This window comes from Eubalaena glacialis, chromosome 15 (genome assembly GCF_028564815.1).
Source record: "Eubalaena glacialis isolate mEubGla1 chromosome 15, mEubGla1.1.hap2.+ XY, whole genome shotgun sequence".
NCBI lineage: Eukaryota > Metazoa > Chordata > Mammalia > Artiodactyla > Balaenidae > Eubalaena > Eubalaena glacialis.
The window spans coordinates 81,237,620-81,265,594 of NC_083730.1; the positions used below are offsets into that span (position 1 = coordinate 81,237,620).

The window sequence follows — 27,975 nt, forward strand, 5'->3', positions numbered from 1 at the left end:
GTGGGATGATGCTATCTATAAATTCACTAGTTCCTCTTTCTCCCTCTTAGGGAAGAACTGCTGCCCAGACCCAGAGAGGTATTGGAGACAAGACTAGTCTGACGTGTAAACAGAGTAGTAGTTGTGCCATGGAGATGATTGAAGGGGCACAGAGGAATCCCCCCCCCACCCCCCCACCCCCGAATCACCCACAGGCCAGTCACTGCACCTGAGATTTCCACCATTCAGTCTGCTCCTAAAGGTCTCAGGAAATGTGATCTGTCAACTTACACTCATCCAATATCTTTAGTGCCTATTGCGTACAGACCATTGTGGGAGAAAGATCCACTCACGTTTGGTAATTTTACACGGTATTTGAGTAGCTAATTTGATCATCGTAACAATGCTATAAAGCAGGTATTTATGATGCTCCCCATCTTGCAGAGGAGAAAACTGAGGCCCCATGAGGTTAAGGGTTAAGGGGCTTATTGCAATTCAAGCATGTAGTAAGTAGCAGAGTGAGCAGGCAAATTGGGTCTGGCTCCAATTTCTTGCTGTTTTTTTGTTTTGTTTTTTCATCCCTGCTGCTCTCAGGAAGTTTACAGAAAACAGACAAGTCAGCCAATTGAGAAAATGGTCGAGGGCTTTTCAAACTTGGTGCCCTAGGGGTCCCCTGGGTACTGGGAGGTGGGAGAGGGTTGACAGGTGGGTGGCACTAGTCCTCGGGCTCCCCAGACATGGCGACAAGATCTACTCCCCTTTCTTCTATCTCTGGAGGTACAAGCTGTTCGATTTTCCAGGAGAGATAATACAACAGGAAAACCAAACAAGAATTTCTTGAATACCTATTGTGCATTGCGCCTGGAGTGGCAGGGAGAGCCACTTCAGGGAGTGTAAGGGAAGCTTACAAAACAACCCACTTGTGAAAACTTGAAGAACAATAAAAAATTAAATAACGGCTCAATTTAGCAACAGATGAGTTGTCCCGCGGCTGCATCTGGTTCCCTAATTAATTGCTTCAGCAGTGACTTGGGTGGTCAAGGGAGAGCAAGGATCTGTTTAGCTGAGTAACCCAGCACCGCCCATGATCAGCACAGGGAGCAGGAGCTGGGAGCCATGAAACCTGGGCCGGGCAGGTTTGGACGGGAGGAGACACAAGGGAAGGGACTCAGCGGGAGGTGGTAAGGACTGGCGAGGTGCAGTGTTACAGCAAGAAGCCTCTCTGAGCAAAAAGGGCAGTACCAAAGGCTGGTATAGCTCCACAATCACTGCAGGTCTGCACCCTGTGGATGAGGACCCACCCTTTAGAAAGCACTCCCCTGCCCCTCCCGCACCCCTTTGCCTCCCCCTGCCACTTGCTGGCATGCCAGACCCTGCTGGACAGGGCTCATACACTGGTGGGTCCTGCAGGCTGGATGGAAACCCCAGCCCTGCCTCTCTGGAACTTAAATACATAGATGGTAACAACACCCACCTTACGGGGCTGCTTGGATGGTGAACTGGATAATGCACATAAAGGACCTGGCACCATGAGTTGCTGGCACATGGCAAGTTCTCAGTAAATGTTATTGGCTACTCTCTGCAGCTACATTTAACATGGGCAGCTGGGGAACAAGCTCGTCTTGGTTTTTATTCACTCATTTAACAAGCATTTAATGGGCACCTACTCTGTGCCAGGCACTGCTCTGGAAGCAGAGGCCAGAGCTTGAAAAGTTCATTTTCCTAAAGTAGCTCCCAGTGCACTGGGGAGATGGAGAGCAGACAATTCCAGTTCCGTGTAAGTGCTGGAACGTCTGCTTGGTAACAAGGAGGCGAGTTCACATTTATTGAGTACTTGCCGTGTGCCAGTTATGATGCACTTTACATGTATTATTATCTCATTTGATCTTTATGAGGTAGGACTTGATCCTTCCTTTTACAGATGGGGAAGCTGAGGCTCTGAAAGGCTCTGAAAGGCCATGTCTTTGGCCCAAGGGCTCGTGACTCATAGGTGGCATAAAGTCTTAGCTATTATTTATTATTACAGCAGTCCTTGCTTTTGCATGGTTGTGATATGCATGAACTTCAGTTACCAAGTTTAAAAAAATAGCACTGGCCGCCCCCCCACCATATGGTTCAAATTTCACTGACCACAGCATATTAAGTGTGAGTGATTGCACGAAGTACAAACTTTGCTGCTAGCTCTTCAGTTCCCAGATCACTATGTAAATCACTGATGTGCGTCACGGTCAGTGACCCGTCACGTCACTTCTTTCCAAGTCTGTTGGTGACTGGTCACTGAGCATCTGCCATTCAGTCGACATACGGACAGCTGAGCGTGTAGCTGTGTTCCCTCCCTGTCTCTCAGACATTTTACACAAATAGATAATAAAAAGAAAGAATTGGCCAACAAAGATGAAAGTGCAGTGCAGCAAAGAAATGAAGAAGTGAAGCTGGAAATGAGATTTGAATCAAGCTTCAATGGGGTTTGTCATTGGGGAACATCAGTGGTTGGGCTTCTCCAGAGAAACAGGAATAATAGATGATATATGAGGTATATATGTATATATATGAGATATATGTATATATACACATATATATCAGTTATGCACAGATATGATATGCTCTCCATAGATAGATAGATAGATAGATAGATAGACAGATAAAGGAGGTTAGTAAGTACAAAATCTCCAGGGTAGGCTGGCAGATTAGAGAGATAGTTCATGCTGCAGCTTAAGTCTAAAAGCCATCTGCTGGCAGAATTCTCTCTTCCTTGGGGGAGGTCAGTCTTCTTCTGTTAAGACCTTCAACTGATTGGATGAGGCCCACCCATATTAAGGAGGGTAATCTGCTTTACTCAAAGTCCGCCAATTTAAATGTTAATTGCATCTGAAAAATACCTTCACAGAAGTATCCAGAATAATGTTTGACCAAATATCTGGGTACCGGGGCCCAGCCAAATTGATATAAAATTAACCATGAGAGGATTACAGGCTTATAGAAGAAATAGATCGTCATGGGAATGTTGACACTGTATCCATTTAAGAGCCTCTAGACCTGCTGCCAGAGGAAGACAGATTTACTGACATGAATGAGGGAAGTGGCTGTGACAGAAAGGATGAAGATATCCCAGAGGAAGTGAGGCCGGCAGGAACTCTGAGATATTTCACAACATTGAAAGTACAAAGGATAAAATGTTGGAAATGGAGCCAGTCTTAGAAAGGAAGATGACAATTTGCCAAGGCATATAAAAGATGCTCCCTCTGTATTATTAGTTAAACAACCAGAAGAAGAAGGCAACTGCTGTTCAAACTATTCTTGATAATTTTTATACAAGGAAATACCACACTTAGTTCTAAACGTTTGCAATGTTCTAAATTGAAGTATACTAAATACATGTTAGTTTTACTAGTTTTTCATTTCCTTAAACGTTTATAACTGACAGTAAGAGAGTTTTCAATGTTTTGACAAAAAATGTTAAAGGTCACAGAATAATCTTATTTTATCGCATTGATTTTTAAGATCGTTTTGAACAATTTCAGCTGCATGTTCTTACGGTCTGCATGACTGTGTAAAGCAAGGACTATCTGCTTTATTTGTAACATCACCATGATCATCATCATCATCTCCTCCACCAGACAGGTCTGGCAGACACCCAGGATGCCAGGCCAGGCGTCAAGTTCCTTTTGACACCTTTTTCTGACTCTGGACAGGGGGCCTCCTGCAAAATCCCAGGCCAGCTCTGGCCAACCCCATCCTCCCTCGGCAGGGGTTTCAGGATTCTCTACAGCCTCAGGAAGTTCCCAAGGAGGAGAGCTCAGTTTACACACCAATAAAAATAACTCAGGGGTGATAAACAGCTCTGTGTCTCCAGGGCAAGCCACCCTTATGCAACCTGCCTTGATTTCAAAAGCCCCACGTGGCACCAGGAGGCAACTTGGATTGCGATGTACACCCTGGCTGACGGCACAGGGAGGGAACCCCCGTGGCCACAAGGTCTGGGGACAAGTGCCTCTGGCTGTGACATGGGGTGGTTCATTCACAACAGAAGGCGCACGGAAATAGCACATCGATTGATTGGCTTCAATACTGATATTTCTTTTTTACTTTCTATTTTCTGTAAGGTATGTAAGTAGTGGATGGTCTTAGTAGAAAACTCAAAACACACATAGGCCAAAAGGAAAAAAATCAAAACCACCTATGGTCCAATCACCAGAGAGCACTGCTCTTGCCTTTACCCTTTCAGAGTTTTCTAGAAGCTATGTACCAAGTGCGTATGGTGCAGAGCTTCAGACCACAGGCTCTGGAGCCACGTTGTAAGTCTGTTGCACGGATAGAGGGTTTCTGTTTTCTCTCCACTGAGAAAGATGGCAAGAGGAAGCCCCTTATGGTTAAGTCTTTGGGTACATCCTTAATTGTTTCTTCAGGATAAATTATTGGGAGTGCAACTTCAGTGTCAAAGAGGATGCACATTTTGATGGATTTGTTCATTCCTTCCCCACTCAGGAACTGTTTAAAATGGGCTACGTGGGATTTCTGCTGAAGTAGGAGTTGGCAGCCTAACCAACCATCAGAGAGGAGAGGCCCAGAAGGGCTGAGACTCCCATCTAGGGCACACAAAAATCGTCACCATTGGAATGTCAGCTCCACGAGGGCGGGGATTGTGTCTGCCCCGCTCACTGCTGTGTCCCTGCTCCCCCAATGACCGAATCAACTCAGAAGAAGAACCAGAATTTTCTGGAACCAAGTGGAGCCCTGAGGTCCCCACATGGTACTGCTAACCACTGTCTTAGAGATACCACGCTGGAGTCTTTCACCATGCAGCCTTTGTTAAATTCTATAATGAATAAAATATTAGCCAACGCACTTCAAAGAGAAAAGGAGGGCGCGAGAAACCCCCAAGAAGGAGAACGTGGGAACAAAGCAAGTCTGCTGCGAGAGGCGAAAATAAATAAATGCATCATTTGTATTGTCATTTGATTGACACGTCTTGAATCATTTATGGCGAGCTCCACCTCTTTCTAATAATATGGAAATCGGGAACATGTTGCTTTCAGTCATGATTATGAGTGAGTTTCAGAGAATGTTCACAGGCGAGGGAGACAGATGTAGGTGGCGGCACAGCCGTTAAGGTATGCGGTGATTTATGGGTTTCAGTGGGCGGCCACCGTGGGCTTCCTGCACTGTGGTGGCCTCTAACAGTGATCAGAGAGGGGAATGTCACCTGTCCTTGTAAAAACGATCACCCAGTCATCAAATATTTATCAAGCACCCACTATGCACCAGGCACTGTGCTGAATACCAGGACTTTGCAGAACCCATCTTTCGCTTCCCTGGGACAAAATGCTGCACGAACACCTACTGTGTGCTAGGTCCCATGTTGGACGCTGTGCCAACAGAAAGGCAACAGAAGAGTCTGGAGAGCAAGAGAGATGCACAAAAAAGTAGCCACCTCTCCCACCTGAGCGGGGCTTATTCTTTTAAAATCATGTTTCCTGTGCATCAAGTACTTTGATTCTCCCAGAAGTCTTAGTGGCCGCAGGCTTGAGGAGTCTTCTAGACTCAGACTGACCCAGCTTGGGCTCCTGGATCTGCCACTTACTGGGGAAAGTGACTCACCCTTCCCAGGCTCCTTTTCCTCCTCTGTAAAAGGGGTGCTGCCAGATAAAACACAAGCTGCCTTGTTAGTATAAGTATATCCCAACTACTGCATGGGATACGCTTATACTAAAAATACTGTTCCTCTGGAACGCCAAACGAACTGGGTGCCAGGTGTTTTTGTTTTTCACTAAATCTGGCAGTCCTAGAAGGGGAGACTGTGATGGTGTCTGACGGATGCCTCTCAAGGACAGTCAACACTCCCAGTTCCTCCCAGAGTCGGGGCGGGGGGGGCGGTGCACATCACCCCTCTAAAGGGATTTTAAGCAAGGCATCAAGAGTATCCTTGAACAACTTCTCACTCTCCATCCCCAAACCTTCACATCAGGCAGACTCCCAGGTCCAGCAAAGTTGCAGGTAGACAATCAAGTTTGCAGCTAAGAATCACAGACTGTCAGCTGAAAAGACCCTTAACGATCCCCTAATCCACCTTCTGATTTTGCTGAGGAGGCCTGGAGAGGTTCGGTCATTTTTCTAAGGCTGGGGTCACAAAATCCAATGCCACAGGGGTCAGCCAGGAGCAACCAACACTGTCCAAGATGATGAGGAGTGGTGGGAACTGTGGCAAACTGGAGAGAAGGGCCCCTCTTAACGGGGCAGCAGCAGCGGCCTCTTTCCCACAGCCATGAGGGAAGGGGGCCCAGAGTGGTGAGCGCCTCTAAAATTCTCCTGAGAAGCTGGAAATATGCGGGTGTGTTTCATGTGAAATCTCTCGGTTTTGAAATGTTGGCACCTAACTGGAAATTCTTAAGAACGCTGTACAGGCCAAGGAAAATATATCAGCAGGCCAGATTGGGCCCTGGGGTCACCACGTGCAATCTCTGGCCTGTGCCCCACAGGACATCGGAAGCACAGCCAGGATTCCTCGGCCAAGGTAATTTCTATCACGCCAGGAAAAGGCCACGACATGGGAGGAGGGAGGTGGGAGTGGAAGTATGGGGGGAACGGCCAGAGGCTCCTACCCAGAGCCTCCTGCGTGAGTTAGAGAGGGAAATCGCAGGCACCAGTGTTATTTTGTCTTAATTGAGATGGAATTCACAGAACATAACATTAACATTCACAAGGTCGTACAACCATCCTGATCTAGTTCCAAAACACTTTCATCACCCCCAAAAGGAAACTCCGTACCTGTTAAGTGGTCACTCCCTGTCCCCCCAACCCAGCCCCTGGCAACCACTACTCTGCTTTCTCTCTCTATGGATTTACCTATTCTGGACCTTTCAGATAGATGGAATCCTACCATACGTGGCCTTTTGTGACTGGCTCCTTTCACTTAGCATCATGTCTTCAAAGATCTTCCATGCTGTAGCATCCGTCATTATTTCATTTCTTTTTATGGCTGAGTAATATTCCATTGGATGGACCACATTTTGTTTATCCATCCGTTGATGGATATCTGGGTATTTTCACCTTTCAGCTATGGTGAACAGTCCCAAGGCTCACTTTTTAAGGGGAGGTAACCCCACCCTGGTGTTTAGGGACACAGGGCCCCGACGGACCTGTTATGTACAGCAGCACAGTGCCTAGGGCCCAGGAAAATGTCTTCATTTCTTTGAAAATCAGAAGTAAAAAAACCTGACTTCCAGAGTCAAAGAAAATGTTTTAATTTTGAATTTGGCCTAGATTATATTTGTCTTTATACCAAAGAAGCCATAAAATGTAATTATGGAGGAAGGGATCCACAAAGGCAAAAGTGAGTAAGGCACACCAAAGTGGCCCTGCAGGGACAGAAAAATTAAGGACCTGGAGTTACAGAAACCAGAGGGCGGCTCCTTGTTCTCCGACTCACTGGTCTTGGAGCGTGCGCGCAGGGGCCAGGTTCTTTGTCCTGTTCAACGTGGCATCCTCCACTGCCAGAACAGGGCCTGGCACACAGTAGGTACTCAAGAAATACGTTTTGAAAGAATTAATTAACCTAACATGAATCACCGAGCTTCTCTGTGCCTTGACTTCCTCAACTAAGACATGGGAAAAATAATCTCGATCTCTGAGGGTGGATGGGAGGGAGAGAAGGCTGTGCCGGGTGCCAGGAAGGGAGAAGGCCTTCAAGAATCCACTTCCTTCCCTTTGTTGTTTTTCGGCAGGGTGGGGGCAGGGTGAAGTTGATAGCAGACTTACGAGAAGCAAATTTCCATCAAACCCGAGTTGCATTTGCTCTTGTCTTTCTGAGCAAATACATCAGGTATTTCGACATATTGGCTGAAGATCCCAGGGTCTGGGGAGAGGGAGTGATTAGCAAGCAAAACCACAAAGAAAACGGCAAGGAAAATGATGCCACAGAGAACAAGTACTAACAGGGAAGGGCCAGGGAGGGAATGAGTGTGTGTGTGTGTGTGTGTGTGTGAATGTCTGTAAGTGTGTTGTATGTGTCTGTGTGAGAACTACGTGTGTTTGTGAGTGCACGCACGTGCGTGTATATGTGAGGACGTGTGTGCACACATGGTGGGTAGGGCAGTGGGAGGGAAGGGGGGAAGGGAGAGAAAGGCAGCCCTGTGATCACAGACATGGGAATTCTGCTTTGACTTAAGTCAAGTCGAGGCTGCACATTCCTACGGGCAGGCAGCGGGTGGGGTCTGAAAGCGGGAAAGGACCATATCTGGGTTTTGTCTTGACAAGAGGAAATTCTTTGCCCGAGGCAACAGTCCCCCCTGGGGTATGCCCTCCTCTGTGGGTGACTGGGAGCTCCAGAGAGCCTGGGATCCTCTTCAAACCCAATTTGCATTAGAAATCAATGTGGGTTTTTTTTTTTTTTTCTTTTTCTTCAGGCCCTGAGATGCCAAGACCCTCAAGCGAGTAATAATGATGCTTTTCAGACCAGGACTTCAAACTGCTTAGCTGTGATTAGTCTCCTTTTAAACACAGGAAAACTGGGCTGATTTGAAGTAATCAACTGACAGGTCAAAGGGAGGCTCAAGGAAACCTTGACCCCATGCTGGGTCCCACTTACCTGGGGGCCACGGCACAAGGAGGTCCTGCTGGTTTCTGGACAGAAGTAAATTAAGTCTCTTATTGATGTCTCCAGGGCAAAACTCTGCAGGCCAAGGAGGCAGGCTACTGTTAGATCATTCCGGAAGACCCTTCTGTGGTCAGCTCTGTCCAGAGGCATCCGTGTGTCATCGAATAAGAGGCAGCTTATTGGTTGGAATAAGGTTTGAATCCTGTGAGAGTGACCTCAGTGTTCTCGTCTGTGAAATGGGGATAGTGTCCTTTGGCACAGGATTCACTGAGGACTAAGTAGATGTGGGAGAGTTTAGCACAGTGTATGGTGCAGACCTAAGAAGTTGTAATCGTTAGTGTCATAATATCATCATCATCATCATCTCCCCATGAAAAGACTACTTCCCTAGCAATGGAGATCCTGAGAAACTCAAAGCTCAATGATCTGAGGGGGCTAAGAAAACTCACCCCACACTCCTGGACCCTCCAGGTCACTTTTGCTGAGGGATGAGATCAACTCCATAAAAATAGCGACAAGATTTCCTGGTAAGAGGTCGCCGTCCCCCAGCTTCCCGGGGAATTTTGTGGGCTGAAGAGTTTCTGAGAAACCCCGTATCAAGAATGTTTGACTTCAAGATGGAACTTTTAAAAATTTACTCTCTGAAAGATCTGGACTAAGGCTGTGTGTCCACAGACCCCAAACAGGTGATTGGCTTGAGGGGAGTAGGTGTCCTGGAAAGGGATTGGGTTTGGAGGGAACCCCAGAGTTCTACAGACCTGGCTTCAAATCCTGCCTCTGTTGCATCTCAGCTGTGTGGGCCTGAGCAAACAATGCCATAGTAATACACTCTCTTGGGATGACAAATATCAGACTGCAGGCCCATAGTAGGAGGTCCAAAATGGCAGCTCTGTTGGTTGGATCAATTCAATCAGTGAATGGACTGGTTTGAGACAATCAAAATGATTATGGTGAGTTGGGGGTTTGTTCAGTCCACACATGTTTACAAAGAAACTGTTATGTGCCCGATCTGGGGAACTCAATGGGAAATGAGACTGGACCACCGTCTAGGAGAGAAGGATGCCATTGAATGGTGGTAACATATGTAGTCTGCTCGCCATGCCTCTCCTGAGAGACGTTTGCTCAAGCAGAGGGTGGCACGCTCCTTTCCAGTGCTTCCCTGGCAGACGGGCCCACTGGGAGGGTGGACCCAATCACAGAGTCTTGGAACTGCTGTGGTGGTCTCCAGAGACACAGGGTGACAGCAGAGGGCTTTCCAATCCCAGACAAACAAACAAGAACAGAAGAAGAAAAACACTGCCGAGCTGTCTCTTGGGAGGGCGTCCCTGCCTGTGGAACCTGTTTTTGGAAGGCTGAGGTGCAGCTCGGTTCCTCAGGAGCCTCTCTGAGGTAAAATGACTCGCCCAGCATCACACCAAATTGACACGAGGCCCTCCAGGCCACCAGCTACCAGTCAAGAAGGCCCCAGAGGGCTGTTTACTGACGGAAGTGGGTCTCCCTTCCCCCCAACGCCCCCACCTTACATCAAACCTGCAGCTGCAGAGGCCCACAGGGTTGGCTGAGGAGGGTTCCTGAGGAAAAGGAAAGGGAAGGGGAAGGGACTAGTCATTGGGCCTTGGGTCTTCGGGCCCAGTGAGTGTTCTCTTGGGTTTCTCTCTGGTCAGGGGCCGGGAAGCAGCCCGGTCCTACAGCTTCCCAGGTGTGGTCCTGGCAGAGAGGAGATGAGCACAGATGAAGTCAGGACAGAAGAGGGCAGGGCATGTGAGCAGTCTCCCCTGCCTCTCCCAGGCCCCCTGGCATGAAAGCCCATCCTGCCAAAGTAGCTGTTTTAGTCTAGGAGACTAATTTGTTCTCACAGTTGTGGAAGCCAGAATTCTAAAAGCAAGGCGTCAGCAGGGCTGTGCTCCCACCGAAGTCTCTAGGGGAGGATCCTTCTTTGATCTTTCTAGCTTCTGGTGGTTGCTTGCCATCCTTAGTGTTCCTTGGAGACACATCACCCCAGTCTCAACCCCTCCATCTTCCCATCACTGCCTTCCCTGTGGTCTCTGTGTCCAAATCTCCCTCTTCTCACAAGGACACCACCCTACTCCAGCCTGAACTCATCTTAACTAATCACAAACTATTTCCAACTAAGGTCACATTCACAGGTTCAGGGTGGACATGAACTGGGGGGACACTGTTCAACCCTGTTCAACACCTAAGCACTGGAATCGTACAGTCCTGGGTTCTGATCCTGCCTCTGCACTTACAGATTTTGGACTTGGGTATACTTCTTAATCTCGCCAGGCCTCTGTTTCAACATCAGAAAAATGGGGGTATAGTGCATGCCCAGCAGGGCCGTTGTAAAGATTTGAACTCATGTATGTAGAGCACGTAGTACGTCTCACAAAACAGAAGAGGCCTTTATCTTTATTGCTGCAGGACTCTGTCTTGGAGGTTCCCACCCCCTGCAGCTGGTGTAAAGCTCTGGCTCCAGGTGTTTCCAGCCTGACCCACAGCAGCGCCCCCAGGCACCTGCCGGGAGCAGCGGAACGCAGGCATGGGGTCAAGCGCAGTCTCCTGTCCTCACCCCCAGCACCCCTGTGCACCTGCCCGTCTTCTGGGCAGAGGTCAGGATGTGGCATTCTTCACAATAGGCAAGCACGTGTCCAGGGGAAGCCAAAGGGACAAGGTGGTGTGATTCCATCAGGGAAAGGTCCACAGGATTCCTTCTGTTCTTCCCAAGTTCCAGACTCCAGGCTGAGCCGGCACGAGTGAAGATGTGTCTTCAGACCGGAAGCTGCCCAGGACATGGTATCTGGCTAGAGCTGCGCTCCAACAGCTGTGTGGGCATTATAAATCTCTCCCCTGGAGATGAGCACCGAGGCTCTCTATGTCTCCTGCTAATGGTAAATCTGTCAGCGCCCACAGCGCAAGACCTGGACTCTGAGAGCATCAAGGTGAGACTGTCTGCCTCCCTCTAGTCTGTTCATCGCACCTGCAATCTACTCCTCTCCAAATGTGGAAGGCTGTCTCCTTCTTCATTGAGAGCATCAAGGGAGTTTAAACTGCAAAGCAGACTGCGCTTCAGATCCAATCGAAATGCCTCTGAACCCAGGCTCTCACCTGAAAACTTTCTGCCGGGAGGGACCCCTCTTCTGCAAGGCCCTTGGTGATTTGGATGAGTTGAGGCCAGACAGTGTCCCTTGGGTATTGTGGAGGTTTGTGTGGTTTTTGTTGTTTGTTTTTTGGTGCAGTCTATCTTTAAATCTTCACTTTCAAAAAAAAAGTGGTCATTAGCCTTATTTTGATTTAGAGGATGGGAAATCAGAAGTTCAGGTCCCTGATTTATCACCTCATAGACATATGACATTGAACAATCCCTTCATCTCCCTTGGATTTCTCATTGTAGAAAGATGATCACAAAATCTTATTGGCGGGGGACTTCCCTGGTGGCACAGTGGTTAAGACTCCACGCTCCCAATGCAGGGGGCCCAGGTTCGATCCCCGGTCAGGGAACTAGATCCCACATGCAAGCCGTAACTAAGACTTCGCATCCCACAACTAAGGAGCCCATGTGCCGCAACTAAGAAGCCAGCAAGTCGCAACTAAGAAGCCCGCCTGCTGCAGCTAAGGAGCCGGCGAGCCACAATTAAGACCCAGTGCAACCAAATAAACAAATAAATAAATATATATATTTTTTAAAAATCTTATTGGAGGGATACAAGGATGAAATGAGATACTCCATGGCTATCAATCAGAGCTTTAGTTGGAAAGATCCTGTGGTGCTGCTGATAAATCAACTCCTTGAAAAACAAAAAGCCCTGATTTGTAGCACTTGCCAATTTCTATGGTGTAAATACTCCCATCGCTGCCAATTTTAAGCTACCGACATGACATTGCTGAATGAGGAGCTGGGAAGAGGAGTGAACCACTGGGTCTTCTGAGCTGAGATGAGTGAGCCCGCGTGAGTATAGCCCTGAAGACAACAGACACAAACTCTGGCTAATTTTATCACAAAAGAAAATGCACCCAGAGGATATGGGGTAGCTTGCAGAATTTCCAGCTGGTAAATTAAACTTGGAGTTTGTGCAGCCAGGAGTTATACCCTAAATCACTGGAGAAGCAGTCTAATAGTGAAGATGCTGCTACTGTCCCCTCTGACACAGCTACAGTAACATGTCTGTCATCACCAACAGTTCTGGACACTGGTCAATGCCGCTAAAACTGCAGCCACTGATATCTCTGAAAACACCACAGAGCTGCTCCTAATGCCATACTCGACAGCATAGAGAAGGCACGGGACAGGTGTGGTCCCTGCTTCCTCTCATCATTAGCTTCCATTTAACCTAGGAAGGTGCATCTGATTGGTAGATTTGAGTCACATGTCTGTGCCTCACTGCAAGGGGAGCTGGGAAAGTGAGCATATTAGTTTTCTGTGGCTGCTGTAACAAATAACCACCAATGAGGTGGTTTGAAACCACAGAAGTTTATTCTCTCACAGTTCTGCAGGCCTGAAGTCCAAATTCCAGGTGTTGGCAGAGCTGCCCTTCCTCTGGAGGTTCTAGGGAAGAATCCTTCCCTGCCTCTTCTGACTCTGGTGGCTGTCACTATTCCTTGTGGCTATGTCACTCCATTCTGTGCTTCTGTCTCCACATGGCCTTCTCCTCTTCTCTCTCTGTGTCTCTCCTCTGTGTGTCTCTTATAAGGATATCTGCCATTGGATTTAGGGCCCACTTGGATAATCCAGGAAGATCTCATCTCCAGACCCTTAACTTAATTGCTTCTGCAAAGACCCTTTTACCAAATAAGGTCACATTCACAGGTTCTGGGGTTTAAGATGTGGACATATCTTTTGGGGCCACTATTCAACCCACTGCAGTGAGTATCTGTGTTTTCAGGTTCTAAAGTAGGCAGTGAGCCCCACCTCACTAGATGGGAGATTCCTTAATTATAAGAAGGGGGTTCAGAGGCTGGGCAGTCAGAAAAACATCCAATGTCTTCTAGAACTGGGGTCACAGTATTTTTTTAAAGACTTCTTTTTTAAAAATACTTATTTATTTATTTATTTATTTTGGCTGCACTGGGTCTTGGCTGTGGCACTCGGGATCTTCGTGCGGCATGCAGGATCCTTTGTTGTGCCATGCGGGATCCTTTGTTGTGGCGTGTGGGATCTTTAGTTGCAGCATGCATGCGGGATCTAGTTCCCCGACGAGGGATCGAACCTGGGCCCCCTGCATTGGGAGCTCGGAGCCTTACCCACTGGACCACCAGAGAAGTCCCGGTCACAATATTTTTTCAGTAAAGAGTCAGAGGGTAAATATTTTCAGCCTTGAGAGTCATACAGTTAACTATTCAACTCTGCCCTTGTAGCATGGAAACAGCCATAGACATTCTGTAAACAAATGGGGGGTGCCTGCGTTCCAATGAAACTTTATTTACAAAAACAGGTGTCTGTCTAGATTTGGCCCAAGGGCTATAGATCACTGACCCCTGTTCTAGAACATAGAGAAGTGCTTAGTAAGTGTTGATTGAGTCTTCAATCCTCAGTGTGTTTGAAATGTATTGAACACAGAGGATGGACTCAGGACAGAAATTAATAAACAACTAAAACTCATCACTAATGCTCTGTGACCCACACTCTTGAATATGCAAGGGTGAAGAATCGTGGTATCTAACCGCAAAAAAAAATCCAGTTTGTGAGTTTTACCTGTTTTAGAGCCTAGTGCTAAATGTGGCCCACATTTTGAGCCTGGTTTCATATCTAGTGACAGCACCCCTGACCCAGCCGGAGATCTGGGTGCCCATGATCACAAGGAGGACGAGGGAAGAGTGTGGAGGGATTTACACAAATGAACCTCATCAGAGGAGCACTGGGGGCAGGAGCCCAGCATGTCCTGCTGGCAACGGAGAGGAGCCATCAATGCCTCATGAGTGGCGAATCACATGAAATCCAGATTTCTACCTCCCGGACGGTAAAACAGCACAGGAAACAGTGTCTGAAGGGTAAAAGGGCAATGCTGGTGCTTATAGTAAAACAAAACAGCAGCAACAAAAAAAATTGGTTTTGAAGGCAGACAGATCCGGGTCCAAGTCTCAGCTCCCCAGTGACCCAGTACAGCGCCTGGGAAGGTCCCTTTACCTCTCCAAGCCTCAATTTCCTCATCTGTAAAATGGGGAGAGTTAGATCCATCCCACCCAATGGTTACAAAGATTAAAGGAGACAATTTTCATAAAAATTGTAGCACCCAGTGAATGCTCAGTAACTAACACTCAGTTCCTGACAAGGCTGTGAAATTAAAAGTGAATTTTTGAAGTCTGCACACCAGAACATACATGGCGAAGTAAGCATGCTCCTTCAAAGGAAGTCCCTGGGAAGCCCGACCCCTGGCCAGCCAGGCTGCCGGGACACAGCAGCCCTGGCACAGTATTTCGGGAGCTGGCTGCTGACTAGTCTTCAGCACCTCAGCAGTTTGTCCTGACGTTTCGTCAGAGACAGGCAGGTCCTTGCTCTTGGAGAGTGGACTTGCCTTCTGGATGGAGCCCAAAGTTAAATGGAGCCCGGTCTGATGAACAAGGTAGGAGATGAAGCTGGCTGGGATCGCTCTGGGTGAGAAAAGATCCGTGATTGCAAAATAACGAGCAGGGGTGACTTGTGTGGCTTGGAGCCTGGCTCTGAAGGAAATCCCCAGAGAGGAGTTCCAAAAGGGCTTTAAGCATTGAGAGCTTTCCTGGAATAAGAGAGTAAGTCCCTGGAGAGATGACTATGGCAGGGGAAACACTTGTTTGGAAGGGCAAGTACTGGGACGTTTGTGGTCTCTGTACATTAGAGTTGTATCTTGTAAGATTCATTCATTCATCTATTCATTCATTCATTCATTCAACATTTATTAAGCAGTAGGCCCTGTACTAGGCACTGGGTGTGATGCCTATCACGACTTCATCCTTACCCTCAGATTTACAGCCGCAAACAGACATTATTACAACCCATATAAAGGAACATCTAGACAATACCACTGTGATCATTGCAAATGGTGCCTCTAGAGTTGTGCAGTGCACAACCTGTACAAAGGTACATGGAAGCCTTGCTTGAATGGGAGAAAAAATAAGGGTGTGAGTTATATGTGTAGGGTCAGGGAGACACTTGATCTGGATCATTAAGGAGGTAAAGGAGTTTTCAAGGCAAAAGGGTGGGGAAAGGGAAAACCAGGCTCAGGAACAGTGTGTACCAAAGCACCACGAGGAGTACAAGGTGGGTTCTGAGAATGCTGAGACATCTGGTGGATTTGGGGAGGAGGCAGGCTGGGGGCTGAGGGGACTGACTTCCTACACATGAGTCAAGATCCCCCAGGAGCTTCTAGGGGAGTCAGAGAGGCCCATGAATGTCAGACATTCCATTCCTCTGAGTTGGCCTCATGGCCTCTGCCTGAGGGAAAGATGCAAGAAAGCACACTGGCCTTGGTGTGGCACAGATCAGGTCTGGATCCCAGCTTTGCAGCCTGTAGGCTGTGTGTTCTCCAACCAGTCACTTAACCTCTCTGAGCAGGAGTTTCCTAATCTGCAAACTGGAGGTCATACTGCTGGGAGTTGGGGGATTCGGCAAGATTCGAAGTCAGAGATGAAATAGGTGTCGTAAAAGTTATTTTCTTTCCTCTCCAAGTTCTGGTCTCTGTCAACTTTTGTTTAGGGGACAGAAACCAATACTTAGGGTGCTGACAGCACCAGCCCTCTATAGGTTGAGCAGGTAGGAGATTATTCTCTTTAGGAAAGTCTCCCTAGATAGTTGGCCCATTAGCATTAGCGAGGACTTTCTCTGTGTTTAGCACTGCCCTTGCTCCTCAGTGGTTTCTTAAAATGCAAATCTGCCCCTTTGAGTCCCCAGTGCTTGGGGGTAAAAGACGTTTACCAGCGTGTTCCATCTACCCCTGATTGGAAGGGTGGGGCACAGAGAAACGTGGGTTGCACATCTCACCAGAAAGGGAGGAGGTGGGGATTGCTTTCCCTCCCGCCCCCAGAGATAGCAAGGAAGCTCCTGGGATTGCAGTTTGAAGGAAGAAGGAAAAGATCCCCGAGGGCATATGGAACCCCCCCTCCCAGCTCCCTTCACCATATTGTGTGGGGTGCATTGTGTGGAGTCCAGCAGACATCCCGCATTCCCTGGGTCGGCTCTGTGCGCTGGGCTGGGACTGTAAACACCAATGAGCCCTCAGGGACTCACAGTCTGGCTGGGAAACCAAAGTAAACAGATAAGCAAGGCACAGAGGCCAAGGTGATGTTGTAACGGTAAGCGTGATGGCTACCTGTTACTGCGTATTTACTGAGTCTGGCCCTGTGCGAAGAACCACGTTACCTATTATCTCCACCTTCAGGTGGCTATTAGTAACCATTTTTTGTAGATAAGGAAACTGAGGCTTAGAGGGGTGAAAAATGCCTTGCCCAAGGTCAGAAAGCTAGCAGGTGGCAGAGACTACAAAACCCAAGTTCTCCACTGCTATGTTATTTGGCCGGAACAGGAAAATTGGCCCACATGTCTGAGTTCAAGTGAGGGATTTTCCTCTGTTACCTTTCATTGCCTTTCACTGTAGCATCTTGGAAACAAAACCCTCTGAGCCTCTATTGTCTCATTCATGAAGAGGGAGGCACCAGAAACCCTCAGAGGTCCCCTCTTAACCACAGGTTTCTTCCCAAGACACCCGCCCTACTGCAATGTCTTCCCTTCTATGTGAGTGAGGGTCTAACATGGGAGAGAGAGAATACGAAATAAGAAATACTGCAACATAAAAATATGTATGAAATAAAGCCTCCCTTTAGGTGTAAAATGTGGAATCATGCAAATCTTCCCAGTTTAAAAAAAAGGCATCAGTAATTGCATCATTTCAAAACCGAATGGCTTGAGTGAAATTTAACTGGTGGCGCATAGCGGCCATGTGTTAGAGACATTTTAATGGATATAAACAGACAGGCTCGCCACCCCTTTCAGGGCTATGCTTGAATTAGTTGAGGTTTTAATTATGTAAAGATTTTCAAGAATACATTCCTTTTAAAACTGTGACCTCCCTCATGACTGTTGGTGCATGTATATAAAAATATGTAACCCATATAAATTATGGTTTCCCATATGGCTCCTTCTATGACTTAGTTGCATGCAAAGAACTGCCGTCTAGCTATCAAATAGTAATCAAATCCTTACTGTATGGAGTCCAAACCCCGCAGCAACACCGAATGCAAGTTGTCCCCTCCTTTCCCCCACTCTCTCATCCCCCATTCCAAACTCCTAAACTCCCAGACTGCATTTGCTCTCTCATTTTCCCAGCTCTTAGTTATGTAGATGAAAGAAGTTTCTCTACAAAGTCTTTTCCCCCTTCCTCACTTGTCCCATCCCATGTCTGTATTGAATGGAGATTCTACTGAGTCTACAGGGTTAAGGACTTAGACCTGGGCTGGCAAACACTCTGACAGAAGAAAGGGAAGGAGGTAGAAACACCAGCATTGGAGGTTGTAGACTCTAGTCCGTGATCACCCCTTAGTCTTATCTCTTTGCACTCTCCCCTGGGCCTCACTATACCTTGCTGACAGCCATTCCTGGGTAGGGTAATTCCCCAACACGCCCACCGCCCACCCTAGGCTGCCCCCTCTGCCTGGCCTGCCCATCTGCTCCTTCTTCACGAGTCAGCTCTTGCATGGTCTCTTCTATGTCCCTTCCACAGTGCCCCCAGCCACACTTAGCCCCTCCTTCCTCTGGAGTCCACCCTCCACACACCCACATTCTTGACAACCACCTGCAAAGGTTTGTTTATAGTTCAGTTTTATCTCTAGGTGATGAGCTCCCAGAGATCAAGGACTAACTCAGTTTCATGCCTCGATCCTCAGCGCTGAGCCCTGCATTCATAGTAGGTGCTCCATATATATCGCTACATAACAGATGCCCAAGAAAGGCTTTTGGAATTGCACAGAATTGAAAAGGAGAGTGAAAACGAAACATTCCAAGCGTAGGGACTGATATTCCCCTGGGAAAGGCATAGCCAAGGCTGACTGCCCAGTTCCTCATTTGTAGCTCTCTTGTACATTCTGGGTGAGTAAGCAGGCACCCTTGGTGTGCTCTATCTCCAAAGATGGCTGAGCAAACAAATCCCATCTCACATGCTCTTTTGCAGTCAGCGTTGCCCCTGCTCCCATCCAAAGGCAGGGTTATCTCCCCTCTGATTGAATCACGGCTGGCCTCAGAATAGAACACAGCAGAAGTCAGGCTGGTCAGCTTCTAGACCTCAGCCCTCAGAGGCCTTGCAGCTTCTATTTTCACCATGTCAAGAAGCCCAAGCTATCCTGCTGGAAAGGCCACACGGAGGAAAACCAAGCACCACAGCTGACAGCCAACTCCAACTACCAGACAGATGAGGGAGGACATCTTGGATCCTTTAGCCCCAGCCAAGGTCCCAGCAGAGTGCAGCCACATAAGATGAAGAACTGGGCCCCATCTGAATTCCTGATCCACAGAATCATAAGCAATAAAATAGCTGTTATTTTAAGCCACTGTGTTGTGGGATGGTTTCTTATGCAGCAATAGATAACTGATACGTTAAGTTTTTTCTGAGTAAGCAAACAAATTGGTGGTGGGGGTTTTTGTGGCTTCTGAGCTGGGAGTTAGAGAGGGTATGACTAGAATTCAAGCTTTTCTATTTGTTTTTAGCTTTCAAATATAGAGGCATCCCTTAACCCAGTGATCACATTTAACCCCATCACCAGAATGGGGCAAATTGTTAAGGAGGCATTGAGAAGAATGCAGGACATGTCTGTGATCATCCAGTTGAAAGTGTATAACCTGAAAGTAATCATGAAGAAATATCTGACAAACCAAAACTGAGGGGCATTCTACAACTAACTGACCACTTCTCTTAAAAATCATCAATGTCTTGAAAGACAAAGAAAAACTAAGGAACTCTTCTAGATTGAAAGAGGCTGAGAGATATGGCAACCGAATGCCATATGGGGTCCAGAGTTTCCTTTTGTTATAAAGGACATTGTAGGGACAAATGGCAAGATCTGAATAAAGTTTGTGGATTAGATTATAATGCTGTCTCAGTGTTAATTACCTGATTTTGGTAATTGCATTGTAAGATATCATATTGTAAGAGAATGTCATTTGTTTTTAGGAAATACACGCTGAAGTATTTAGAGGTAAAAGAGGTGTTCTGTCTGCAGCTTACTGTGAAACGGTTCTGAAAAAAAATACATCTTTCTCTCCTATATATCTATCTAGAGAGAAACAGAAAAGAATAAAGCAAATGTGATAAAGCGTTTACATTTGGAGAATCCAGGTGAAGGGTATACGGGAATTCTTTGTACTGCTCTTGCAACTTTTTTGTAAGTCCAAAATTATATTCAAATAAAAAGTAATAAAGAAAAAGAAAGAAGCAAATTGTGGTGGGCGCATGGTTGCCCCCAAAGAGGAAAAAGTGATCCCCTCTGGGGGCAGAACTGTCCCTGGAAATGCCTGATTCCGAGCTGACTTCTGCCCCTTTCCTGTCTCCCTCTCATGGCACGCAGGGGAGCCACTGGCCAGCCTGGGCTACCGCTAAACTCACCCCTCCACCCTCACTCACGCCCAGGGTTCTCTGAAGGCAAGGCTGGGTTTTGGACTGTTCCCAGCGAGAATCCAAAGGCTCTGAGGGGACTGCTAGGGAAAGCTTTCCCTGGGAGCTCCCGGGAGCCCACGGTCATGGAGTCACAGCTCCGCCTTCCTTGCCCATCTGGATTTGGAGGATTCCAATCAGAGCCACAAAGTAGAGGATAATGGAGGTGAGGGGCTAGAGCAACCGCCCTCTGTCAGGAAGCGTTATTGAGAGCCCTACCTGGGGTGGTCTCGCTGTTTTACCTGCCAGGGCCAGGCAGGGGTGAGAGGAGAGGATCTTTATGGCTGAGAAGAAGGGCAGCGTGGGTGGCATTGGGATCCGGGCCAACCGAGGCTCCCAGGCTGAGCAATGCCAACCGGGCATGTTTCTGGGCAGAGCTTCCTTCCGGAGGGGAGCTGGCTGAGCAGGAAAGAGCCAGGAGTTTGGAATCCGAGAGAGCCGGGAGGGCAGTCTCTGACTCGCCCCTTCCTGGCTGGGTGACACTGGCCGGGAGACATCTCATAGCGCTGGGTGAAGGCCCCCATCTGCAAGGGAAATGATCAAACACACACTGAGATGTGAATGAAGTGTTAAGACAGTGCCTGGCACAAAGGAGGATCAATGCTTCAATTCCACCCACGCTTACAGAGCACAGACTCAGAGCCAGGTATAGTGGGGTCCTTGAGGGGGTGTGCTCTGCCCCTCTGACCCCCGAGAGGGGACGCAAGGCCTTCCCCTCTTGCTCCTTCACCCTGATCTTCCCCCTCTTCCATGCCAACATCACCACCAAAGCCCAGGTGCTAGAGCGTTTCTGGGTTCAAATACGAGCCTCTCCTCTGAGTGACTGAGGTTAAGTTATCTAACCTGTATGTGCCTCGGTTTCCCCACTTGGAACCGGGCACAGTAATAGTATCCACCTTTTAGATTCTTCTGGATATCAGCTGAATCCATCCTTGCAAACTAAATAATAGCAGTGACTGCTTGTATAGCAGTTACTACGTGCCAGACACAGATCCACACTTTTTATTAGTATCACCCCCATTTCAGAGATGAGGAAGGTGAGGCACTGAGATACTGCAAAATTTGTCCACGATCACAGAGAGAAGAGACAGAGCTGGGATCTGTGTTCCTAACCCCTGCTGTCTCCTGCCATGGGCTTACAGTAAGTGCTCAATTCACGCTTGCTGTTACTAATGCTCTGAGCCGGGGCCAGCTTCACTGATGCACCACCTGCACAGTTCCACAGGGCCTGGCACTTAGAAGGGTGACGCTTGTTAATGCTCTGTCGCTGTCTTGAAATTCTCAATAACTTTAACAAGGGGCCCCACATCTTCATTTTGCACTGGGCCCCGAAAATTCCGTAGCTGGTCTTGCTCAGAATCTTATAGGAGGTGACCACCTCCTCCTCTTTCTTCCTCCCCCACCTAGACTGTGAGGTACCTTATCTCTCCATCCACCCTACTCCATGTCTGGCAGGTAGCAGGTGCTCCCCTTCTGGCTGAGAGGGACAGAGGTGGCCAGAGTCACAGCTGTTGTCCCCGCCCCTACTTCCTCTCAACACCCCCAAAAGAGCTTCCAGCCCAGGGAACCTCAGGAACTGTCAGGGAAGAAACGTTTCTTGAAGCGTGCAGGGACTCTGGCCAGCGGCCACCAAAACCAGGTCTTTCCTGAATGGCAGGGGGAGGGAGGTGCAGCCAGAAGACATTGTAGCTCACTGCAACTGGGGAATCCCAGCCGGGCCCGAAAGACCCTAATAAACAGTTAATTATGATGCTGGCTCTGTAAACAGTGGCAGTGAGACCCAGCATAATGTGTAATTATGCCGGTTGGAGCTGGAGCTGGGCAGCGTTTTCTCCAGCAATGCTGGAGGGAATGCAGATTTCAGGGCAGGCTTGTGGTCAGGGCACAAAGGTAAACAAGACCTTCCTTAAAGGCAGACAGGACTCAGTCCAAATGTTCAAGTACGGCAATGACGGTGGTTAAAAGAATTTTTTTCCTTTTTATATAGGGAGCAGGTAGTGGGGAGGGGGAGGGGAGGAACAGACATTTGTTCAGCACCTACTGTGTCAGACTTGGTTTGGGGCCAGGCAGGAGGGGGCTTGGGCATTTCTGGGACCGGATGTCATGCCTCTCCCCTCCCTGCCTGCCTGCCCTCCCCTCCTCTACACACATTTCTAATAACTGATATTTAAAAAATTGAGGTGAAATTCACATAACATAAAATTAACCATGTTAAAAGTGTACAGTTTGGCGGCCTTTAGTACATGCACAACTTTTTTTTCTCTAAATTGAAACTAACACAGTTTAGTTAGTTTCAGATGTACAGCAAAGTGATTCAGTTATACATATATATATTTTTTCCTATTCTTTTCCATTATAGGTTATTACAGGACATTGAATATAGTTCCCTGTGCTATACAGTAAGTCTTCATTGTTTATTTTGTATACAGTAGTGTAGTACATTCACAATCTTCTGCAACCATTATCTCTATCAAGTTCCAAAACATTTTCATCACCTCAAAAGGAAACCCTGTACCTGTTACTTACTTACCCCCTGGCAACCACTAATTTGCTTTCTGTCCCTATGGATTTGCCTATTCTGGACATTTCATATAAACGGAATCATATCACACGTGACCTTTTGGGACTGGCTTCTTTCACATTGCCTCATGCTTTCAAGGTTCATCCACATGGTAGCATGCATCAATGCTTTATTACTTTTTATTGCCAAATAATATTCCATTGTCTGGATATGCCACATTTTGTTTATCCATTGGTAGACATTGGGTTGTTTCTACTTTTTGGCTTTTATAAATAATGCTATGAACATTTGTGGACAAGTTTTTGTATGGTCATGTTTTCAGTTCCCTTGGGTGTATGTATATATATATCTCAATACCTAGGAGTAGGATTGCTGGGTCATAGGGTTACTCTATACTGAGCTTTTTGCTGCTTTCTATGGCACCTGTACCATTTTTCATTCCCATAAGTAATGCACAAGGGCTCCAATACCTCCATACCCTTGCCAACACTTTTCTTTCTTTCATTTTTAAAATAATCACTGATTTCTCATGGGGGCTGAGGTAAGCTCCTGTCTGCCACTGGGGCTGAAACACAGAGCCATGTCTTCTGGAATTACTGGAAAGCCCTATAAAGGCCAGAGTGCAGGAGGAACAATTTGGGTCCCCCCAGAAATAATTCATCACACAGAAAGAGACAGACAAAAACAGCAGCTCCAAGCTACACCAGTCCTACGGGGCCTGGTGATGATTTCAACATGGCAAGCTGCCCCCAGGTGCCATGTGGGTGCCATGGGGGGAAACGGCTGTGTGTGACTTGAGAGACAGCCTAGACCCTTGGAGCCCAGCCAGCTTTGCCACGGACACCTCTGCCTGAGTGTCACTGAGGGAGGCGATGTTTTGCCAGCTCTGCCAGAGCACTGATGGCCTGAGGGACCTGGCGCAGGGCAACGCTGACAAAATGAGGGACCACTCAGGTACTGGGAGGTGGTGGGAAGAGGGCCAGCTTGTGTGAATAGTCACATGGTTTCTCCCACCCGCGAAGGAACCAAGAACAGCCGTGCCTTGCTTCATTGCGCGTCGCAGATACCGCATTTTTTAACAAATGGAAGGTTTGTGGCAACCCTGTGTCAAGCAAGTCTATCGGCGCCATTTTTCCAACAGCATTTACTCACTTCCTATCTCTGTCACATTTTGGTAATTCTCGCTATATTTCAAACTTTGTTATTATTATATATCTATTATGGTGATCTATGATCAGTGATCTTTGATGTGACTAAAGGGAAAAGATTACAACTCACTGAAGGCTCAGATGATGATTAGCATTTTTTAACAGTAAAGTATTTTTTAGTTAAGGTATGCACATTGCACACTTAATAGACTACAGTATAGTGTAAATGTAATTTTTATATGCACCTGGGAAACCAAAAAATTTATGTGACTCGCTTTATTTCAATATTCACCTTATTGTGGTGCTCTGGAACAAAACCCACAATACCTCAGAGGTCTGTACTACTGCATTATGCTTGCAAGGGACGAGAACCAGAAACATTTGGCAAACAGCGCTAGTGACTCCCATGTACAACTGACTGCAAATAATGTATTGTTCATAACGTATTGATATGTAAGTAATAATTACAGTGGTGTTTATGAGTGCTTCCTATGTACCATGAACTGAGCTAAATGCATCCTTTCATGAATTCTCACGGCAATCCTGGGGTGTAGGCATTATGATCGCTAATGATTCTCGTCTGTTATTTAGGATGCTTTAGGCTGCAAGTTACAGACAACACCACTTAGGCTCAAATGGCCTTAAACACTAAAAGTCATTATTTCACATAATAAGAAATCCGAGGAAGGGCACACGCTGGGCGTGATGCTGGTGGCTGCATGATATCCTCAAGGTCACCATTTCTTCCCATCTCAGACTTGACATCCTCAGGGTTGACTTCGTCTCAGGCTGCAGGATTTGCAATGTCACATTCAGACACCATGATTGGCCAGCATCACCTTCTTATGAGGGAGGAGGAGTTTTCCCAGAAGCCCCAGCAGACTTTCCCGCGTGTCTCCTTGGCTGTCATTGGATCACATAACCACTGGGGAACCAATCATAGCAAGAGAAAGGGGAGCCCCATGCCTGACATCCTCACTTGGGTAGAACAGATTTTGGGGAGGTGGGAGGGGTGGGGTTAAGCACGGTGAACAGATCCAGGGTTTGAACCCGGAGTTGCCTTCCTCTTGACCTCCTGGATATTCAGGAAAGCAGCCCTGGCAAGGGTGGTCCTGAAACCTCTAGCCCAGTCACTCTCCACTCCTGATTTCCTTTTTAGCCATGGTTTCCAGCACCTGGGCATCATCCTCCTTCAATCCCCCCTGCCCCCCACCCTGCGGTGTCCAGCCAACCAGTGACCCCGCACGTCCATTCCAATCAGCCAGCCCAGCTCAGAGCCAGCCAGAGAACTTTCTGTTCTGCTCCTGATCATGTGTCCACCCGCATCAGCCTTTCCTGACTGCCCGCAGGGCTGAGGCCTCTCAGAACTGCTCCTGTGCAGTCAGACATATCTGGCTGATCAGCAGTTCTGGGCGGAGGCCAGCAGGGGCAAGGGCCTTTTGGATCCCGTCTGTCCACATGCATCAGCTGTTCTGGGCCAGCGGCTCCAGCACCGTCGGGCAACACGGCTGGGCCTGGCCCCATCAGTGGAGGGGGCCATGAAATTAGCACCCTGCCTCTCTTGTTAGGGAGGCTGAAGCCTGAGATTGGGCTTGGGCGAAGGCGATGGACAATGGTGGTAAGGGTTTGGGAGGAGTGAGAGGAAGGATGTCAGAGGAAGAAAAAAAGAAGAGAGAGAAAGAAACACCAGGAGATTCTGAGACAGCAGAGACCTCATCTTGGTCCTGTTTGCATCCACAACACCTAGTAGAGCGCCTGGTACAAAGCAGGGAAGAGTTGGTCCAACTGGCCTGCAAAACAGAAGAGAGAGACAAGATGCTGAGAGCCAGGAGGGGAGGGATGGGGAAAGAGACACAGAGAATAGAGCAGGGCAGGAAGGGGTGAGTACAACCCGTCTTGTTTGTCTTTCCATCCTTTCACTCTCACAGCCCCCGGTTTACTGTAGCTGCTCCACAAATGTTTATCTTGCTGAACCAAGCGAAGAGGAGGAGAGGGGACCCAGAGTCGGAGAGGAAAGAAGACAGAAGGAAGAAAAGCCTGGGGTAGGGGGCTCCAGGGGGAGAGACATTGAGAGAGAGAGGGAAAGGGGAGGGGAGGTTAGTAATCAGGAAAGAGAACAGGCAGGACCAGCCCAGCAAAGGAATTGGAAGTGAAGAGGTGAGGCAGGCGATGGGAGCTGGAGCAGCCTCAGCCCTTTGATGAAAATGCACATTAGCAAACGTGCTGGGATCTGACAAGTGCCAACAGGTCCATCGCAGAGTTAAAAAAGTGCCACATCTGTCAGAGTTTCAATTTTTAAGTCAGCACTCTCCTTCTCCTTCTCATGCTGGGATTCTGCAACTGTGGTCTTTCCCGCACGTCTCCTGCAAGCATGTGGGGCCTGTCGTGGAGCCCTCCGACTTCCAGGGAGGCTGGGAGGGTGGGGTGAGCATGTCAGGAGGTTCCATGGGGCTGGGGGGAGGGGGTGTGTGGCTGCCCCGATGGCAGCTGTTGCACGGGTGTCCTGCGGAGGGAGGGCACGGGAATGCAGGTAAGGTTTTCAGCAGACACTGGGAGGACCCAAGGCAATGAACCTCTGTATGTACTGGGTTGAATAGGGTCCCCCCAAATTCATGTCCATTGGTAACCTCAGAGTGTGACCTTAGTTGGAAAAATGGTCAAAGACCTGGAGATGAAATCATCCTGGGTTTATGTTGGGCCCTAAATCTGATGACTGGTGTCTTATAAGAAGAGGAGAGGATGCAGAGACAAAAAGAGAGAAAGGTGATGGGAAGACAGAGGCAGAGATCGGAGTGATGCAACCACAAGCCAAGGAATGCCAAGGATTGCCTGGAGCCACCAGAAGCTAAGAGAGAGGCAGGGAAGCGACTCTCCCCTAAAGCCTCCAAATGGAAGCAAAGCCTGCTGACACCCTGATTTTGGACTTCTGGCCTCCAGAACCATGAGAGAATCCTTTCTGTTGTTTTACACCACTGAGTTCCTGGTAACTTGTTACAGCAGCCCCAGGAGACTAATACAACCTCCTGGCCTTGGGGGACCATTTTGCCTGCTCTTGGGTCTGACGGGATGACGGCACAACTGTTACAGGTAAGGGAGGGTTCCCGGCCCTCAAACCTGGTCCTGTCCGATCTCCAGAGCTGGAGAGTGATTGGTTTTCTCACCACCTGGGAATCATGTTTATTCTCTCCTCTCCAAAACACAGGTCCCTGCTCTGGCAGCTGAAGGATCTGTCTCCGTTGGCTGGGGCGGGGTGGGGGGCACTCTCATCCAGCTGTGCATGCAGGGGCTAAGGGAGGCTAAGGGAACCACCAGACCCCAGAGGACCCGGGTGCCGGAGAGGGGCTACCTCTGGGTGCTCTTAAAGCAAAAGCTATGACCTCTGATAGTCCTGGGCTCCTATCCTGTGACTTCCAAGGTATGTGAGCTTACCTTGGTCTTGCCTTCAACTCTGGCCTTTGAAAACAACCTCATCTGTAAAACGAGAAAGAAAATCCCTACTTCGTGCGGTCATTGGGAGAATTAAAGAAGAAAATGTATAAGAAGAGCTTAGACAAGGCCTTAGTAAATGGTGATGAGAAAGATGAAGATCTTTCCAAGCCTGTTTCTGTCTGGCCCTGAATGGTTATAGTGGGCCATAAAGAAAGATGGCCCCTGCCCTTTAGTAATATTGGGAGACTGCCACAAATGTGTGAAATTATGAGAAAGCCATTAAAATACACAACAGTAGCAAGTGCCTGGGATTTAGTGCAGCCTGGCTGGGATCAGGTCTGACAGGGGGTCACAGAGGCCGTAGGTAGAGGAGGATGACTAACTCATCCAAGTTTGCCTGGGACTTGCCCGGGTGAAGCACTGGATGTTCCACATCCTGGGCCAATGGGGACGGCTGGTCACTCTGTGTGGAGGAGGTAACTTCACACAGGCCTTGAAGGAATCATTCATTCATTCATTCATTCTCTGAACATTTGCTGAGACTCACCATAGGCCAGGCTCTTTGAGGCACTGGGCACACTGGACACAGCCCCTGCCTCCAGAGCACTCGCATACGCATACTTGCACGCACACACCTGTCATTCAAGAAAGCATCTCCTGAGCACCTACTGGGTGCCAGGCACTCAGGTGCAGTAA

The 27,975-nt window shown here is 48.1% G+C and overlaps 1 protein-coding gene across 4 annotated transcripts in view; it reads right to left on the reverse strand.

Moving 5' to 3' along the window:
- SPRING1 (SREBF pathway regulator in golgi 1) overlaps positions 1-27,975 on the reverse strand; it is a 270,150-nt gene that overhangs the window by 29,759 nt on the left and 212,416 nt on the right. For 2 of the 4 annotated variants that reach the window (XR_009697369.1, XR_009697368.1), the window contains exon 5: positions 20,401-20,705. Coding sequence is in view for 1 of the 4 variants with exons in the window: in XM_061169842.1 (XP_061025825.1) it covers positions 20,680-20,705 (26 nt within the window). In the remaining 3 variants the exon portion in view is untranslated. Of the gene's footprint in view, positions 1-20,400; positions 20,706-27,975 lie in introns of those variants that run through there. The other 2 variants (XM_061169845.1, XM_061169842.1) reach the window with 2 other exon arrangements.